This window comes from Rhinopithecus bieti, unplaced genomic scaffold, assembly GCF_001698545.2.
Source record: "Rhinopithecus bieti isolate Rb0 unplaced genomic scaffold, ASM169854v2 scaffold_65372, whole genome shotgun sequence".
Classification (NCBI taxonomy): Eukaryota; Metazoa; Chordata; class Mammalia; order Primates; family Cercopithecidae; genus Rhinopithecus; species Rhinopithecus bieti.
In genome coordinates this window covers 961,413-980,637 of record NW_016825415.1, presented here as the reverse complement: position 1 = coordinate 980,637, position 19,225 = coordinate 961,413, and the positions used below count along the sequence as shown (strand labels likewise).

The window sequence follows — 19,225 nt, the reverse complement described above, 5'->3', positions numbered from 1 at the left end:
TATATATACATATAGTAGATACCAATCAACTACTTATATAGATGTATAGGTTAGCTTTCTGAAATGCCCTGATATTAGAGCCTGATTACAGAAGATAGTTTATGTCACAATGAAAATTCTGAACATTTTTCAGTAATAAAAAAATATTTTGCATAAGGTAGTGACATAATGAATGCAGTGTTTTAGGAAGATTCATTTAACATATAAACTAGAGGTATGAAGGAGATCATTTAGGAGACTGTGAACATAAACCAGGTGTATGGTTAATAAGGGTCTAAATTAGAGACAGCAAATGGAAATAAAAAGGATGAAAACAATGATATAAAATAATACATGCAAAAGGCACCATATAAATATTAGTTTTCATCACTATGAAATAATCCATAAGATAGAACTATATAAAAACAAGTCAAATGCAGGCTAGAGATGGGTATGAAAATCTTCAGGCTGGGGCAGTGGCTCACGCCTGTAATCCCAGCACTTTGGGAGGCCAAAGTAGGCAGATCAAGAGCTCAGGAGTTCAAGACCAGACTGGCCAAGATGGTGAAACCCCGTCTCTACTAAAAATACAAAAAAAAAAAAAAAAAAAATTAGCCAGGCATAGTGGCAGGCACCTGTAATCCCAGCTACTCAGGAGGCTGAGGCAGGAGAACTGCTTGAAACCAGAAGGTGGAGGATGCAGTGAGCCAAGATTGCCTGGGTGAAACAGGGAAACTCCGTCTCAAAAAAAAAAAAAAAAAAGTAAGGAAGACTCACAGTACCACCTTTCTTCTGTTTACCCTAAAGGTCCAAAGCAAGAATGGGGGTCATCCAAGTTTCCAGTGAAATTAAGAGAGTTGTCAATCGACAGAAGTACAGCCCAAAGAGCTTTTGTAGATTTAATTAAGCTCCATTATGAGCTCCACTATTCATGTCAACTCTCGTCTGGGCATGAAATAACAAACGTTTCGTTCTTTCTTAAGCTTAAATGAATTTTGTAGGTAAGAGAGAGAAAGAGAGACAGAGAATGTGTTGGGCCCTAACAAACTGGGGACATTTACTTTCTCTCTTTATTTATAAAGCAACATTACAGTCTGCAATCAAGTAGGTTCTGCTTTTGGAGAAAAATGGTAACTAGGACATTGCTAATTAGATAACAGTTGTCTAAGAATGCTGTTCTATAACTGAGTTAGCAACAAGGATGTCAAATAAAGCCTGAGAAGTGAGGGTCAACGTCTGTTTGAACTCTACTCAATGTCTATGTCTATATCCAACTCCTACCCTTCAATCCCAACTGGATGCCACAAATCTCTTCAACTTCTGCCTCTTGCTAAATTCATCTGTAATTTTTAAAGTACCACGGAATAACATTTCCAAACTCTATCACAGGAAAACTATGTAGAAACAACTACTTTTGATTCTTTCAGAATTTATCCCAAAAATACTAAAGCAATTTACCTCAAATTTCTGCACCTTTTCCATTGTGATCAAGCGCCTTGATGTGTGACTGGAAAGCTTCTGCTCGCAGTTGCTAATGAGTTTCAGGCAAGGGTGCCAAGGCACCATCTCTTCAGTGTACCTGAAGGAAGAACAGCTGACTGTTAGGAACACTCACATGTGTGGCCCACAAAGAATCATGGGGATCGTCCAATGTAGTGTGAGATGTTCTTCCACTATGTGCTCTTTTTCCCCACATACGCTAACTATCCACATGATCCATAACTATCTATAAGCAAAGTAGCTTAATTTTATCATATCCCAAAAATGAAGTTAAATTCTTTACCTGTAGAATAAGAAAGAAATATTGTAAGTACGTTTTGTTGAAGAAAGCCAAATATTTAAACCACAAAAGTACAAGGTGATTCCACCCTATAGAACTCCATAAGAGTAGACAAAAATACACTCAAGAACATCCCTTGACATTCACGAAAGACTGACCATCTGTAGATTTTTATAAATTCCCAAAGTGTATAATCCACTACAGCATATACTTTCCCCTCTAAAATGAAGTGCCCCTGTAAAATTTTCATAACATCTTGAGACCTCTATTACGTTTGTACATATAGAACCAAAGTTATTTGTAAAATTATTCAAATAAACTACAACTAAAATAAGCGCTACAGATTACATCAGTCTTTTGGTCATATGAACCAGGAAATAAAACAAAACTATGCCAATGAGTGGTGGAGACTGCTGCTGTACAGCACATGTCCTACATGAAGATGATGACAACGTCTAGAAAGCAGGACAGTCAATAGCAGGAGTTCAGAATCTGGCATCTGACAGGTTAGCATAAATCTTGGCCAAAGAAATAGGTAACAGAGGTGGGAGAAACAGCTATGGAACAGAATGTGAAAGAACAGCAAGGGAGGGCACTCACTAGGCATGGGTACTTTTAAGAACACTGTGTTGCCAGGATTTATGTTTCCTCTGCAATTTTGTATGCCTTTTTGGATAGTGTCTGCACACATTTATTATACAGGTAATCTTAAAGGTCTGATTCAAAATAGCAAAGGTGCTGATTAGTTTTTCATGTAAAGGACCACAATCTCAGCTACCTGTTTTAATGCATCAACACTGTTTTCCCCACCACTCTTTCTTGAACTTTTCGAGGTCCCACTGACCTTCAACGAGCTCTCCCTATTACCTCAATCATATGCTCAAACCCATCATCACCCACTTCCCAAGCATCATTCATAATGCACTTCACTTTATTATCAGTGGAAAGAATTATCTTGAAGTCATTCTCTGACTTCTTCCTAGAGCTTTCCAACAAGTAATGAGCACTTCAGATTTCACCTCATCTGGTAATTCTTTAATGTTCACTACGTAGCCAGAAATGTTGTAGTTCTTATAACACTGACATCAAATTTTGAATCTTCATGCAATGCATTTACGACATGAAAGAATACATTCTTTTTTTTTCTTTTTCAGAGACAGGACCTTGCTCTGTTGCCCAGGTTGGAGTATAGTAGAAAGAATATATTCTACACCATGGTTGAGACTAAAATAATAAGTGCTAACAGAAAGAAGATATAGCCTTAACCTTACGCTTACAAACCGTAGGATCTATAGATGCTGGAAACAGTGTGTGTCAAACTAAGTAATACACTATTTTTTAAAGGAAAAAAATCTTTTACTTCCTGGTGGACTGACTTAAAGTATTTTTTATTAAAATGTCACTTAAATATGCACAAGCATAAATTCGATATAAATTCTTCATGCTTATATCCCTAATATAACTATAAAACCCAAAAAGCAAATTTATCAATCCAATCCCAAAGTACAAAACCAATACAATTTTAATTAACATCTATGGCATGAATGATGCTAAACTGCTGAACTAAGTTGCTGCATTTGGTTTAACAGCAGAAAAACATATTTGCATGTTTCATATTATCTTTTTTGACTCAATCTTAATTCATTTTTAACAATTATTCTATTAATGAGCCAATCAATTTAACAATATACTCCCAAAGTACCATACTAAAAAGATTAAAAATAGCAGTTAAAAAATTATTCAGCTGGGTGTGGTGGCTCACACCTGTAATCCTAGAGCTTTGGGAGGCCAAGGCGGGGGGATCACCTGAGGTCAGGAGTTCAAGACCAGCCTGGTCAACATGGTGAAACCCCGTCTCTACTAAAAATACAAAATTAGCCAAGCATGATGGCACATGCCTGTAATCCCAGCTACTTGGGAGGCTGAAGCAGGAGAATCGCTCAAACCTGGGAGGTGGAGGTTGTAGTGAGCCAAGATCACACCACTGCACTCTAGACTGGGCAACAAAAGCGAAACTCTGTCTCAAAATAAAATAAAATAAAATAAAAAATAAAATAAAATAATTCACTGTATATTTACCAACATATTTCATTCCAGTGGAATGCTGGCAAATGGTTAAGTAGAAGGTATAAATCTGTATGTTGCCTGGGCCATTACAACAGTACCAAATCCTATCTTAACTCCCCATTTTTATTAATATCCCCCTATAATCCGAGTTATCTATTTAAAAGCTAAATCATCCTTAATAGGTAAATCCACAGAGACTGACAAGTGGTGCCAGAGGTGGTAATTGCTGATGTCTATGGGGTACTTCTCGGAGGTGAAGAAAATGTTCTGGAATTACCTAGTGGTGATGGTCGCACAACTTTGTGGATAAACTAAAACCATGAAGCTGTATACGTTAAGAGGGTGAGTTTCATGGTATGCCAATTCTATTTCAATTTTTTTAAAAAACAAAAATAATTGTGTACATAGGCCCCTAGATTTTCCACGAATCAATTTTGACTGTCACTCATTTTCCTGTGAATCTTAATGCTTCAACTACTTTCCAAATGTCACTAGAATTTCAGCTTCCATTTGAGAAACAGATTTTGCAAAGATTGAACATTTACTAAAACAGCTTAAAATCAGTTCTTCCAATGCAAATCAAAACCACGAGATACCATTTCACATCAGTTAGAATGGCAATTATTAAAAAGGAAACAACATGGTGCTGGAGAGGATGTGGAGAAATAGGGAACACTCTTACATTGTTGGTGGGACTGTATAAACTAGTTCACCATTGTGGAAAAGTGTTGGCGATTCCTCAAGCGGATCTAGAGACTAGAAATACCATCTGACCCAGCCATCCCATTACTGAGATATACCCAAAGGATTATAATCATGCTGCTATAAAGACACATGCACACGTATGGTTTATTGCGGCACTACTCACAATAGCAAAGACTTGAAATCAATCCAATGTCCATCAGTGACAGACCGGATAAGAAAATGTCGGCACATACACACCATGGAATACTATGCAGCCAAAAAAGGATGAGTTTGTGTCCTTTGTTAGGACCATGGATGCAGCTGGAAACCATCATTCTCAGCAAACTATCACAAGAAGAGAAAACCAAATACCGTATGTCTCACTCATAGGTGGGAATTGAACAATGAGAACACTGGGACACAGGAAGGGAACTTCACACCACCAGGTCCTATTGTAGGGAAGGGGGAGGGGGGAGGTATAGCATTAGGAGATATACCTAATGTAAATGACGAGTTAATGGGTGCAGGACACCAACATGGCACATGTATACATATGTAACAAACCTGCACGTTGGTGCACATGTACCTAGAAACTTAAAGAAAAAAAAAAACTTAAAGAAAAAAAAAAATCACTTCTTCCTCTTTCCTAAGAAATGAAAAACATGTTCTCTTCACTGATTATAGGCACTGCAAAGTTCATCTTACTACAATCAAAATTTATCTCCAAGTCCTACTTTGGGGCACATTATTAGCTTCTCACCTTTTCAAAAATTTTTAATTAATGAATTAAAATTATATACATTGGGGGGTACAATGTGCTATTTTAATATAAGTATGTCATCATGTCATCACTAACACTAGCAGCTGGATTTCTATAAAGGTCATCTTGTATAAAGAAACACTATTACTAATCACTTCAGGAGTTATCTGTGTACAATGAAATTAGATAAAGCTAAATGGATATACGGAGCCTGGGCAAACAGCTACACTCACTCAGTAGCACACTGACTCCTATGACATCAAACATACCTGGATTGTATGTGTACACACTGGATTGACGCCCTGTACACATGATTGTAACACAGATAATCTGGGTCATTTGCAAGTAGTCAAAATTGTAAGTGATAAACTCACAAATACCAACAGTCTACAGTAATTTTATGTGTTAAGTCTCTATAAGCAGTAAAAACAAGCTACTATGAGAGCGCAGAGGAAGGACTGATTAATTCTGCTGAGAAGTATCTGAGAAAGTGTCACAGAAGTGTTGACAATTAAGCCAGGCCTAGAAAAATGACTAGAATTTTACCAGTTGAGGAAAGAAGAAAGGGCATCTCAAACAGTAGCGTCAGAATAAACAAAGGTGAAAAGACATAAAATGCACAGAGTATCTTGATGCTGGCAAAAAGTCTGATATACTGGAGTAGGGAGAGTCTAGACTAGAAGGAAAAAGAATAGTAGAAGTTTCTGAGTAGCAGTTTCTTTACTGTAATTTAAATTGTCAAACAGTGAGAAAATCCTTTTCAATCATTAGCTCTCACAATTTTCCAAATACAACTAAGCTGTTAGGCAGTATTTTGCTTTTATGTCTTACACTTTTCAATCAATCCTGGGTTAAAATAATACCTGAACTTGGTTATAATGTGCAACTTGAATCATATAACAGGGTTTGGCTGACAGTAAATTAATTCAGTAACAGAACTAACAGCCTACATCCACCACACCAAAAATACAAAAGTCTTAAAATTAAACTACACCAAGGTATAACTGTAAATTGAATTCCTTTTTATTCCTGGTCCAATATAAAGCTACATTTTCAAGATAACATAGTTAAACTAATTCTAAACTGCTTAATTCGGAAGAATATTATTTCAAACTTTTACAGGTGACTTTAGACTCAAATTCATCTTGATACTGTGTTATTTTCAAAACAGTAAAGAATTTTCAAAGAGTAAAGACCTTGAATATGAAAACAGTTCATTTTTCTCGCATAAACGCAATACAAATTTAGTTCACTATTAATAATTAATAAGATCGCTTTAGGCTTAAAGAGAGAAGACACTATAGAGATCTAATAATGAACATCAGGGGATCTGAAAATAACTCTCTCCAGGGGCCAGAAACTCAGGGAAATAAATGCCACCATAGTCTTCCCACGTGAGTTAGCCCCATAACTAGAAGAAATCTATCCATTTATAAAACATTGATAAAACATCTAAGACAAAAAAAAAAAAAAAATCACTACAACATGTCTCCCTTTTCCCTTTCTAAAACATCACTTTGGTTATACGTATTTGGAAATCTTCCCTCATCTAAAATTACTAAAATAGAGAAGTCATTGAAGAAATATCCAGTGGCCACTTTTAAAGTCTTTAGAAATACATTCAGTTTAAAGAACCTCCAATATTGCTTTTTATAAAGGAAAAAAAGAACTCCAAAATAAATTCTTAACCACATATGATTTCGATTATAATTAAATAATAAACTACAAAACAGTGAACAGTCAGATATGCTAAAAAGGAAGGAATTACATAAAAAACTATTGAGGATATTTCAAAAGGGCAGAAGAGCCAGCTCAAAGAAACTCCCTCTGGTCAAATCTGTGACAATTTGAGCAACAAAATACTACTACTAATAAATTACAACCCAATGAATAATACAGGAATCCATGACTCCATACCACTATAAATAATTAATGAAGTAAATGGGGCAGAAAGAAAAGCTCTTTCTTATAGAATACCAACTTCCAAATGCAGAAGAAATTATGGAATAGAAGAATCACTTGGCAACCACCACAGCAGTGGCTGTCAACAATGGAGTCATCAATCTGAGTAGTGGTTTGATGAAAAACAAGATATTCATGTAATCTTGTTATTTCCCCATAAAATACAAATCAAAGAAGAAAATGATGATTCAGAGAGGAGAAATCTGTCAGAGAAGAGCCTGACCAGACAATCTAAGTTAACATTACCAGAAGGAGTGGCTTTGTGTGCCCTATGATGTGCTGCAAAGATCATGTCTGCGGTATTCCTACCAAGAAAGTATGACCTCAGTCTGGTCATAGAATAAATATCAGATGGCCCCGGTTGAGAGTCAACCCTCAGAATATAAGCCAGGCCTTCTATAAAACTTCCAAGGATATAAAAGATATGGAAAGATAGAAAATATTCTGGACCAGAGAAGACCAAAAAAGATAGGATAGATGATTACAGCACAGTTTCCTACATGGATTGCAACTGGTAAAATTTGAATGGGGTCTATGATCTGGATGGAATACTGTTATCAATCCTAACTTCCAGACTTGGAGGGTTGATCATGGTTAAATAGGAATGTTCTTGTTTCTGAAAAATACAATGACATATATAGAGGTAAGAGGGCACCATACCAATGACTTCTCAAATGGTTTCAAAAAGATTAGTGATAACAGATACATGTAGGAGTCAGGGGAGGTAGATATATGTTAATATTGGGAAAATCTGGATAAGGGTAGAGATGGGAGTTTTCTGTATTGTATTTGAAACTTCTGTAAGTTTGAAATTATTTCACAGTAATTTTTTTTTTTTTAATTTTAGCCCTACAACTTGAATTAAACAAAAAGCAAGTAGCTTGTTGCCGGAATTCAGTTTGTCTAAGGTAGGAACCCTTTCTACAAAGACATGAACAAATATAGTCTTATCTGAAAATATTAATAAAACTTCACCTATCATTTCATGTACTAAGTATACGAGATCTGGCAGGATGTTGAATTAAGTGAATACAGCACTGGGAATAAGGAAACAAATTAGCTAGCTGGCTTTTAATTTTAGACAGGTCATTTCACTCCTTGGAATTAAGTTTCCTCATTTCTAAAACAGGTTAAATGAGATTACATTAGCAACAAAACAAACTCACTGTTAAGGGGTCTGGGTACAAATGTATTCTCTCTTATCAGCTGATAATGAAATGCATAACTAAACTGAGGCCATGGTAGTTTTAAATACAGCATTTGTAAAACAAACAACAAGAAATAGCTGAGGGTCCCAAATACTGAGGGACTACCAATCTTTGTAGCAAAAGACAGTTACCACTGTATAATTATGTATAGTAAATATAGGAATTGGCCGGACACAGTGGCTCACGCCTATAATCCTTCGGGAGGCCAAGGTGGGTGGATCACTTCAGCTCAGGAGTTCAAGACCAGCCTGGCCAACACAGTGAAACCCCGTCTCTATTAAAAATACAAAACCGCGGGGCGTGGTGGCGTGCGCCTGTAATCCCAGCTACTCAGAGGGCTGAGGTGGGAGAATCGCTTGAACCCAGGAGGTGGAGGTTGCAGTGAGATGAGATCGTGCCACTGCACTCCAGTCTGGGTGACAAAACGAAACCCTGTCTCAAAAAATAAATAAAATAAAATAAAATACAAATATAGGAATTAAAATAATTGTATTAAAAAATAAAGGCCGGGCGCGGTGGCTCAAGCCTGTAATCCCAGCACTTTGGGAGGCCGAGACGGGCGGATCACGAGGTCAGCAGATCGAGACCATCCTGGCTAACCCTGTGAAACCCCGTCTCTACTAAAAAAAATACAAAAAACTAGCTGAGTGAGGTGGCGGGCGCCTGTAGTCCCAGCTACTCGGGAGGCTGAGGCAGGAGAATGGCGTAAACCCGGGAGGCGGAGCTCGCAGTGAGCTGAGATCCGGCCACTGCACTCCAGCCTGGGCGACAGAGCAAGACTCCATCTCAAAAAAAAAAAAAATCTAAAAACTAGTCCTAGCTCAAGAACCTTACAAACACAGGCTGAGGACCATATCTGGTCCATAGGCCATGGTTTGCCCCCTGATATAAAATAAGGAGGTCACAACAATTCAGTTGATGAAAAGAAGGAGGCTGAGTACAGTGGCTCACCCTTATAATCACAACATTTTGAGAGGCTGAGGCAGGTGAATTACTTGAGCCTAGAACTTTAAAACCAACCTGGGCAACACAGTGAGATTCCATCTCTACAAAAAAATAAAAAAAATAAAAAATAGCTGAGCATGGTGACGTATGCCTGTAGTCCCAGATACTCAGGAGGCTGAGGTGGGAGGATCACTTGAGCCTGGGAGGCCAAGGCTGCAGTGAGTCATGATCGCACCACTGCACTCCAGCCTGGGTGACAGAGCAAGACCTTGTCTCAATAAATAAATAAATAAAAAGACTATTTTATACACATTTGAAGGCAAACAAAGGCTATTACAAATTAAATACAAAGATGCACCAAATGCAAGAAGAGATAAAGAAAAAAATATAGTAGATATGCAAATATTGTAAGAAAAATGACATTAAAAATAAAATTAAGATTACATACTCTGGCGTATACACCGGCAACCAATAGACTAGTCTTCCACCTAACACGAGGGTCTCAGCTGCGAAGTTTAACAGGTCAAGAAACATATCACTCAGATGATAACTCAAGGAAACAGGAACATGGCTTCCTGGACTGCACAAAAGAAACAAAATTTCAAAATCAGTGAACAATTTTAAGAATGCTAAGTTACTGGGGAAGCTACATGCTTCTTCTGAAAGTAGTAACACATCATATTTAAATTTCGCTTACCATTTTTCTATCCCCTTTGGTATCTCCTTCTGTGAACCTGTTCTTCTTGTAGATTCTCTGATACCATATGGAGCTACACAGAAAACAAAGGTAACACAGATAGTCAAAAGTCACCAAATCACTGATCAAGGACAAAGAGCCACGTTGCCTTCAAACGTGACACCCTGAAAAGAACACAGCTTTACCGATGCACAAATCCAATTGAAAATGTACAACATAAAGACTTGGGGGAGGAGCAACTGTCTTCTTAAAATATGTCAATGTCATAAAAGTCATTGAGAAAAGCTGTGGAAGCGTCACAAATTAGAAGCCTGAAAGATATCATTACTAAATGCAATACCTGACCCTAGAGTAGATCCTGTCCTAGAGGGAAAATATATACCATAAAAGTTATTACTGAGTCAACTGACAAAACTGAATGGCAAACTGTAGATGAAAGTATTTTATCAATTTGCTGAAATTGATAACTGTATTTCTACCAAGAGGATATCTTTATTCTTAGTAAATACACATTGAAGTATAGGAGTAAAAGGCCACAATGTATACCACTTACTCTCAAATTGATCAGAAAAAAAAAAAAATGTATTTTATATAAGTAAACAGAGTGGGAGAGCAAATAATAAAGCAAACTGTTACCTTTTAAAAATCACCAAATTTTCATAAAGTATATTCACACTGAAACCATAATGCCTTGATAATTTTTGTTACATTTGAAAAAAATCTAAGTTAGCAAAGAACTAAAGAGAGCTGAGATAGAAGGGCTCAATTTTGCCACTATTTACAGATTTATTGTCAAATACTATATAGAAAAGGCAGACCTATTCTTAGGCTGCCTAAAAAACTCACGACCTCATGAGGCATGGGAAAATAAATTTTCATGCACATTCCTGAAGCTCAGTGGATTCACAGGCCCAGTGGTTCCACAGAACCCCAAATTTCTTGTAATGCTAGAAAGGAGCTGCCAGTGAAAACAGGCACTATAAAAACACAAATGCTTACACATAGAGAAATGTGTGATATCCGAAACTCTGTTCTTCAAAATTTGACACCATAATTGCAAATGACATCTGAGCTCCAGTTGGTATAATAATAACCAATTACAGTCAATACAAAAACAAATACTAAATATATGCCTCAAAAAACTAAGCTGAAGGGAAAAATGGGTGACAAGTTAATATAAAAGGATATAAAAGTGGATGGCAAGTCAATATATTTGTTTAGAAAAACAAAACAGTAAACCCTTAACAATGTAGTTAAGTATGTAATCCACTCTACCTTCCTAAGTTTCTCCTTGCAAGATGAGGAAGTTGGGGGTGGATGGGAGAAACACTGACAAGTTGGCATTCTGTGCATGTGTTGGTAAATTTTACTAATATTACTCCTACTTTTGTATAAAAATAAACTTACGATCAGTAATGATTGCATCAAAATATGTGCCCTTCCTCCAGGAAGGTTTAGATGCATCTGAAACCAGGACATCAAGGTAATACTTCTCTAAACCATATTGACGAAGATTGGCCCTAATGTTTTCATCTGGTCCTCTCCATTTCTGGTTTTTCCTAGTAGCCTTTCCTGAAAGGAAAGAAAAAAGACGAGAGAAAGTATTAAACAGAGTATTCTTATTTCCTGTCATGTAGAAAAAGTAATGTTTTAACTCATTGAAACCTACATTTATTCAAAATTTGCTTTCATTTAAAATCTTGATTTTATGTGTACAAGTAGTTACTTTAATTTCAACAGTAAAATGTACTCATGTCTAACTTATCTTGCTCTGTCAACTTTCAAGTAAAACTGCCTTAAAACATTCATTCGATATTTTCAAATATGAAGATTTTTGTAGTTAAGAGTGAGTTGAAGAGAATATGGTTCCTTTCTTCCAGCAGTAAACAGTCCTGTGTAGAAATAGTATGAATCAAATAAATGAAACAGAAACGAAGAGAGTGAACTTGGGAAATGCCGCAGTTGTGACCGTGGAGAAGGGAGGCAAAATGGAGACACTGCTAGTGAAAGTTAAAGTAGGAGTGGATGGAAGGCTGAAGAAGCTCGTAAGTTCCTTGTTTAGGATGATGACACCAGTGATTAATATCGGAGAAACCAGGAAGAAAAACAAGCTTAAGAAAAAAGATGAGATTCATTTGAGATATATCAATCTTGGTGTACCTTGTGGTACCTGCAGAACGTTCAGAAAAAGATACGCAGTTGGAGACATGCAGCAGGTAGCTGAAGGCCAGAATATACAGACTTGGGAGTTATCAGTATATAATCTTAAACTGACTCCATAAGGCTGAATAACATTCTTTTTGTTCACTTAGGAGGTAGTTACATGTTTGCTCTATAATTATTCTTACAAAATCAAAAGAAGAACAACATAATTCTGAAAAACATGCATTATGACAAGAGAAGTGGTCAAAAATAGGTAGATGTCTGGAAAAAAACAATAAATAAACAGAAATCAAAGAAAATTGCAGGGCCTCAAGTAGACTGAGAAGAAACAAAAAAGTGCAAGTACCACCTGCCGAGACCTACGTCAAGGAAACCAAGACGGCTGTATGAAGGTCAACACTGTCAAATGCTATAAATCTGTGGCCTTTGTAAGCGTTTTCAGCAGAATGATAGGCACAAAAGCTGGAAAATAATGGCCAGAAGAGAGCGAAAGATGAAGAAGAGGAGACAACAAGTTATAGTCGTTTTTCAAGAAGCATTTTGGCAAACAGAAGAGGAAAACAAAGTGGTAGCTAGAGAGCCTCTACAGATTTGCTAAAAAAGTTTTGTACTTTTTAAACAGGAGAAACTTGAGAATATTTTAGGATAAAGTAAGAGTTCAGAACAATAGGAAACAGAGGCATACCTAACAGTACCTTGGATAAGCTCTAAGGAAACTCTATCTCAATCAGAATTCTACCCCAGCAGACGAAAGGTTACAACGTAAGTTTCCAAACATAACTTTAATAAATAAAAATTCAAGTAAATTATATAAGACAATTTCCTTAAAAGAAATATACTGCTTCTACTAAAAGCAAATTGGAGTAATTCTTAGTACTTTTTAAAACAAATTTCAGATAACGAATATCTTTTTCTTGCTAGCCCATTTATACCTAATAAATTAGAACTCATTTTCCTAATAAGTGTTGCTAAATTCTTTACAGTCAAGGTAGGGAAAAAGACAGGTCATCAGTACAAGATATCAAATTACTTCCTCAAAAGAAAATAAAGCATAATAAATGCTCACCAATACAGTAACTTACAGTGGGTGAGGAAAAGGAAAAGAGTATTACAAGGGCTGATCCCAGTTACTATAAAGAAACACCAACATAAACAGAAACCATCTCAAAATCGTCAATCAAATGACATGTTTAATAACATTAAGCTATAAGGAAATATTTTTTCCATTTGATTCAATTCCATCCAATCACACATCATTATTGAAGCTTCTAGAGTTTAAAATATTTTCCATAATTACCTGAAAGGTAAAGCAAATGACTGTTTGAAGTACCCTCAGTTCAAGGCAGATTCTTTAAAGTTACTTCAAAGAGGTTTTGGTCAGTTATGAAATTAGAAACATAAATAGTACCTCAAAGACTAGTTATCAATCTAGTATACACTCAATGTATGATTAGTGAATAATTTTGGTGATAATCTTTAAATGAGTGGTGATAACCTTAACCAAATATGTTTCATTATCATGCATATTTATTAATTATAACTAATAAATTACAGCTCTGGACTGGTCACTGGGTAATCACTTTCCTGCACTTCCTTAAAACCCTCTGAGAGCAGGACTTTTTCTCATTCATCTTCGTGTTCCCCCAGGAAATCACTCTGTACACACTGGATTACTTCCTAAAAGTAGATACCCAATGAAGTCTTATAAAAACAAGTAAAATTATATCACAGATTTGTATTTGAAGATTAAAATAATGCCATCTAAAACTACAGTTGACCCTCGAGCAACATGGGGGGTTAGGGGTGCCAACTCCTCACACAGTCAAAAATATGCATATATCTTTTGACTCCCCCAAAACTTAACTACTAATAGCCAACTGTTATATTTACTTTACTTAGTAAAAATAGATTTACTATTCATGAAGTGGAAGTGGATCATCATAAAGGTCTTCATCCTCATCATCTTCATGTTGAGTAGGCTGAGGAGGAAGAGGAAGTGGAGGGATTGGTCTTGTTGTTTCAGGAGTGGCAGAGATGGAAAGAAATCTGAGTATAAGTGGACCTGTTCAATTCAAACTTGTGTTCTTCCAGGGTCAACTGTATTTTTAAAGGTACATTTGGTACCACAGCAATGACTATAACACTGTCTATAATCTCTACTCACCCAAACCATGAACTGTGTTGTAGTCTATGTCTGTCCCATATACATATGCACCAAAATGAGCAGATGCTATCAGGAGGCCGCCTGAAAAATCACACAATTTTGACCTGTTAACCAGCAAGTCCCAAACTCCGGTTCATTCCTATTTAACTTCATCCAGTCTTAGAAACTAGCTACAGGCAGAGTATCCTAGAATGACATTGGTCATAACATATTTAGTAAGCCTCAGGACTGAAAAAACAAACCCCTAAGCTATATTCACTAAACTGGTTACGAAGTAAAGAAATTAATGTATACCTTGGCATCATTATTTTAAACAGCACTATTTTATCTTTTTTTTTTGTTTTTTTTTTTGGTCAAAATAATGTATATTGAGACATTTTCATCTTATTTTGAGAGCTGTACACAAAAGCATTTTGCTCCTTTCTTAAAAATGAGCATACAAGACTGTTTACACAAAGAGCTGGCAATAAATAGAATAAATTCTGACAACTAGGCTCGATTCCCACTGAAGTCAGAGTTTCAGACAAATAAAGAGGGCATAATTAATATGTGAGACATTAGTTCTTACAGAAATTAAAAGGTTAGGACATATTTTAATTTTTGTAAGAATTATCTATTTTAATATAGTTACTCCTGTAACCAATCAAGTAATTATCTCATTTTAAACTGTAAATATAAATTTCTCAATAACAATTATCAAACATGCACAAAATAATTAATAAACTTTTTATTAGTGCTGTGACCAAAGTAAGAACAACTGTCCCAATACAATCTGACTAGTTAAAGTAATGTGACAGATTTGACCAGCTCATGCATGAAGAGAAATCTTAATAAAGGTTAAATAATGAAACTCTTTAAAATAAAAGGTAATAGCACTTTTAAATTAAGAAAAAAAATTGTACAAAATTAACTAAACTTTTAATAATTGTACTTTTAATTAAACTTCACTTTTTTTAATCATTCGAATTAAAATGCTTTTAGTGCTTGGGTAAGTCTTATCTAGCTATACTCTAGGAAGGCCTGCTAGTCAAGCTGAAATCATAAATATATTCTTAGACCACAAAATATGCACAGACTTGGACAAGGGTAAAAAAAAACTAGGGCTCTTTCCCTTATATCCTTTTGAGATGTAATCTCTGCAACTAAGATGGGTAGTGCCTCTGGAGGGTCACGATCCATAAATTAATGGTGTTCCTTCCATAGCCATTTAAAACAGTCTGGTAGCATGGAGTTAAAAATACTTTGTTCATGAAAATATTGTAACTGACTAGTTCCTATTGGAACCCATGAAGAAGAGAAATGAAAGACTAAAAGTACAGCAGAAACCAAAACGTAGGTCCTCTCATACTAACTACAAAAAGCATTTACGTGAGAGGGAATGTTAAAAAGTCCTTGTAATTCTTACTCTGGAAATGGAACAACACTCCATATTTAGAAAAGGCAGCATAAGTGATGACTTGGAATATTCACAAAGTCACTTCACCCAAATTACAAGGAATTACTACAATTCTGCCAATTAAGGCAGATACTCACCTAGAAGAACTAGTTGTCAAGGGGAACAGAAAAGCTTTCCTGTGCTTCCTTAAACAGAACCTTATCCATTTGGTTACAGTGAATTTTGAGAAGACCCAATCTATAAGTACACTGCTGAAAGGAGATGAATAATCTGTTAGACTGCATCTGATACTTAACTTCGTGCCTTTTAAGCTTTTATTTTTTTAAAATAAAATCATAATAAATTAGCTTATCTGAACTGATCACTGGGTAATCATTGGTAGTCATCTAGTTGTTCTTTTGATTAAATTGAAGCACTTTTTACATTTAGTTATACCTCAGTTGGAGTTTTTTGAGGGGGTCTTTTGGTGAAAGAAGGGGTGCTAAAAAAAGTGAAGTGTCAAGGAGGCAAGTAACATGACTCACCCATTTCTTTCTATGTTACCAAAAGTAAAAACACTGCATATGTGATCTATGCTAGCAACTCGGTGTTTCAATTTCTCATTACTTAAATAGTAATGAGCACTTTAAGGGTAGGGTAATATCTTACAAGCAAAATAATACAATAAGAATCGAATTTATTCCACGACGTAAAAACTAATTCATGATTTTCATCTTTAGAAAACTGGAAAGTTTTGCAAATGTGGAGAAATGAGAGACCGGGTTTTGGTTTTGCTGAGAGAAAAAAAGAAAGAAAAATGGCAATATTATTTCATCTATTTTATCTTTTTTTAAAAAAAGAATTCTACTTAAATAAATTAAATTAGCAGGCTGAGCAAAAGAATATGGCTAGGCAATGGGATCCCTACTAGACAAACCATGAGATTCCAGGAAAAGGGGACTACAAAGGGTAATGGGAAAAAATGGGAAAGAGAATATTATACAAACCTACAGAGATCCATTATCTCACTCTCCTAACCTTCTCTTTTTCTCCCCATTTTCTCTTCTCAGAACCAGGATAGTCAGTTCCCTAACACCTGGTTTCTGTGTCCACTATTTTGCAATGATAAAACTTCAAAAGGAGCTATACTCCTTTCCTTCGACCTATGGGTCATCTGAAGGTAGACATGGCCAAGGAGTATACATTAGTCTCCTGGGTGAATTCTCATCACTGGAAGAGCTGACTCACTTGACAGAGGGGATGAGAGGGAATCAGATCTATTGCTGCAGAGCTCTGTGCTACCTAAAGCAACTGGCATACACTTGCACATATTATTTTAATTGTAAACGAAGAATTAGACATTTATAATTTTATATTTCAATTCCCTTGCCTGCTGCTATAACCTGCCAACAGTTGCAAATTATTGGTGTCTTGGAAATTAGCCAAAAAGAGTACTAGAAAATGAGTTTATGGTCAAACTCTTTATCATCACCATTTAATATTAGCTACATCTAACATCTTTCACCAAAAGGCATCTAAAATCTTATCAAAATAATAATTAAAAAGTAATAATGATAACCATTACAGTTCACTGAATGTCTACCATGTGTCAGGTGACTTCCTAGAAATATTATATATACATATAGACTCATTTAATCCTCACAATATATCAGTATTACCATTTTACAAATGATAGAAGTGAAACCCAGACAAGTTAAGAATCTTGCCCAGAGTCACATACTAATTGGTAAAAAGATTTAAACTTTGCTCTATTTATTCTTTTCTTTATATCATACTACCTCCTTTGGGATTAGCACCAATGGAAGTAAAAACATATTCACTCACCAATTAGATAAACAAAAGCAAAATATGCTACTAAACAAATTATATTAAGTAAAGAAGCTACACACTCTGTTAATAAGAGTGTTATATATGCCATTCACAAGTCTTGTACTGTATCACAGACAGGACTGTGCCATTAATAGTTATTCAATAAATTCGTGCTGATCATTCCTTTAGCCAAACTCACATGAGAATAATAGCACTTCCTAATAACTAAGAGCTGATACAATGCTGTCTCTTCCCCTTTGGGAAAGTAGCGACACACACAAAATTAAAAAAAAAAATTACTGAAATGGAAACGAATGTATTTGTTAAAATAGAAAGAGAAGTGTGTTTCTGTCGCCCATAATGTCATTCGAAACAACAGTAGCAAACAGTGTAAAAGAAACAAGGAAAATTATTTAGACATGAAAAGATTATTTTTCTCCTTTCAGTCTCCCAGAAGCTTTCTGCCCTACTCTATATCCCTGAGAAAAATCACAAACCATGAGTAGTAACTGGGCAATACATTTGGGAAACTACATATATTTCAATTTTGTACCTTTAAAATAAAAAGGGGATTAGACACGTGAATTTTTTTTTAAAAACTATTTAAAAGGCAACCAAAAGAACAATATCAACAATTTGTGTTTTGTGAAAACCATGGCCATGGAGGAGGGCACAGAGCTACATATTTCTCCAGTCCTTCAGAAGGTACTACCCATTGATGAAGCAAAAGGCCCAAGAGAGGACAAACTGTGCTTAAGACCTGTGTCTATTCACAATTATTGGTTATTACGTTTCAAAACAAAAGTGCCAAAAAAAATTGACTGATGTCCTAAAGCTATACTTAAACTACAAACACAAATTATGAAAATGTATTTTAGCAGTACATTTGTAAAGATTCTCCTCTCATTTTCTATTAATTGTCCTATATGAACAGTCAGATGTTCCCAATATACTACCCACTGTGAGGAGCTGCCCTAAAGCAAACAGGAGCAGGTCTCCCTGACCCTCGACATACTATGAATGGTTCATATATTGATGGCTCTGAAGATAATTTCAAAATCTAGCCTCATCTACTCAACAAAAAAATATTACCCATACTGGCAACCATATTTTTTAACTCTGTGGTCTAGTCTATATGTATGTATATGTATTAATCATTTTGTACATGTACATATCTAAAAGAATTATTCTCAATTGACAGAAAAAGTTTTTAAAGTCCAAGAATAAGATTAAGAATAAAAGCTTTAGCATTTGGAAAAAGATAAATTAAATCCATTCTTCACATCATACGAGAGAATAATCTCCAAATGAACCAGAAATCTAAAACGAAAAAATATAAAACTACAAAAGTACTAGAAGAAAACACAAATGAATTCCTGTATAACTTGAGTGTGGGGAAAACTTTTGCATGGCAAAAATCAATGAGTAGCAAAGTCAAAAGATAAATGACAAGCTAAGGGAAAATACTGCAACATACATCACAGAAAAGAAGGGGAGGAGTGTGAGGGGTTGTATCCCAAGCTTACAAAGGACCTTGAAAATGAGGGGAAAGAGACCAAAACTGCTATCAAAAAATGGGCAAAAGACAAAGACAAATCAAAACAGTCATAA

At 35.6% G+C, this 19,225-nt stretch overlaps 1 protein-coding gene across 1 annotated transcript in view; it reads right to left on the bottom strand.

Moving 5' to 3' along the window:
• Nucleotides 1-19,225, bottom strand: part of TRMT11 (tRNA methyltransferase 11) — a 50,954-nt gene that overhangs the window by 16,440 nt on the left and 15,289 nt on the right. The window contains 5 exon segments of the mRNA XM_017863020.1: nucleotides 1,438-1,558; nucleotides 9,834-9,965; nucleotides 10,083-10,155; nucleotides 11,490-11,654; nucleotides 14,410-14,490. Of these exon segments, the coding sequence (XP_017718509.1) occupies nucleotides 1,438-1,558; nucleotides 9,834-9,965; nucleotides 10,083-10,155; nucleotides 11,490-11,654; nucleotides 14,410-14,490 (572 nt within the window).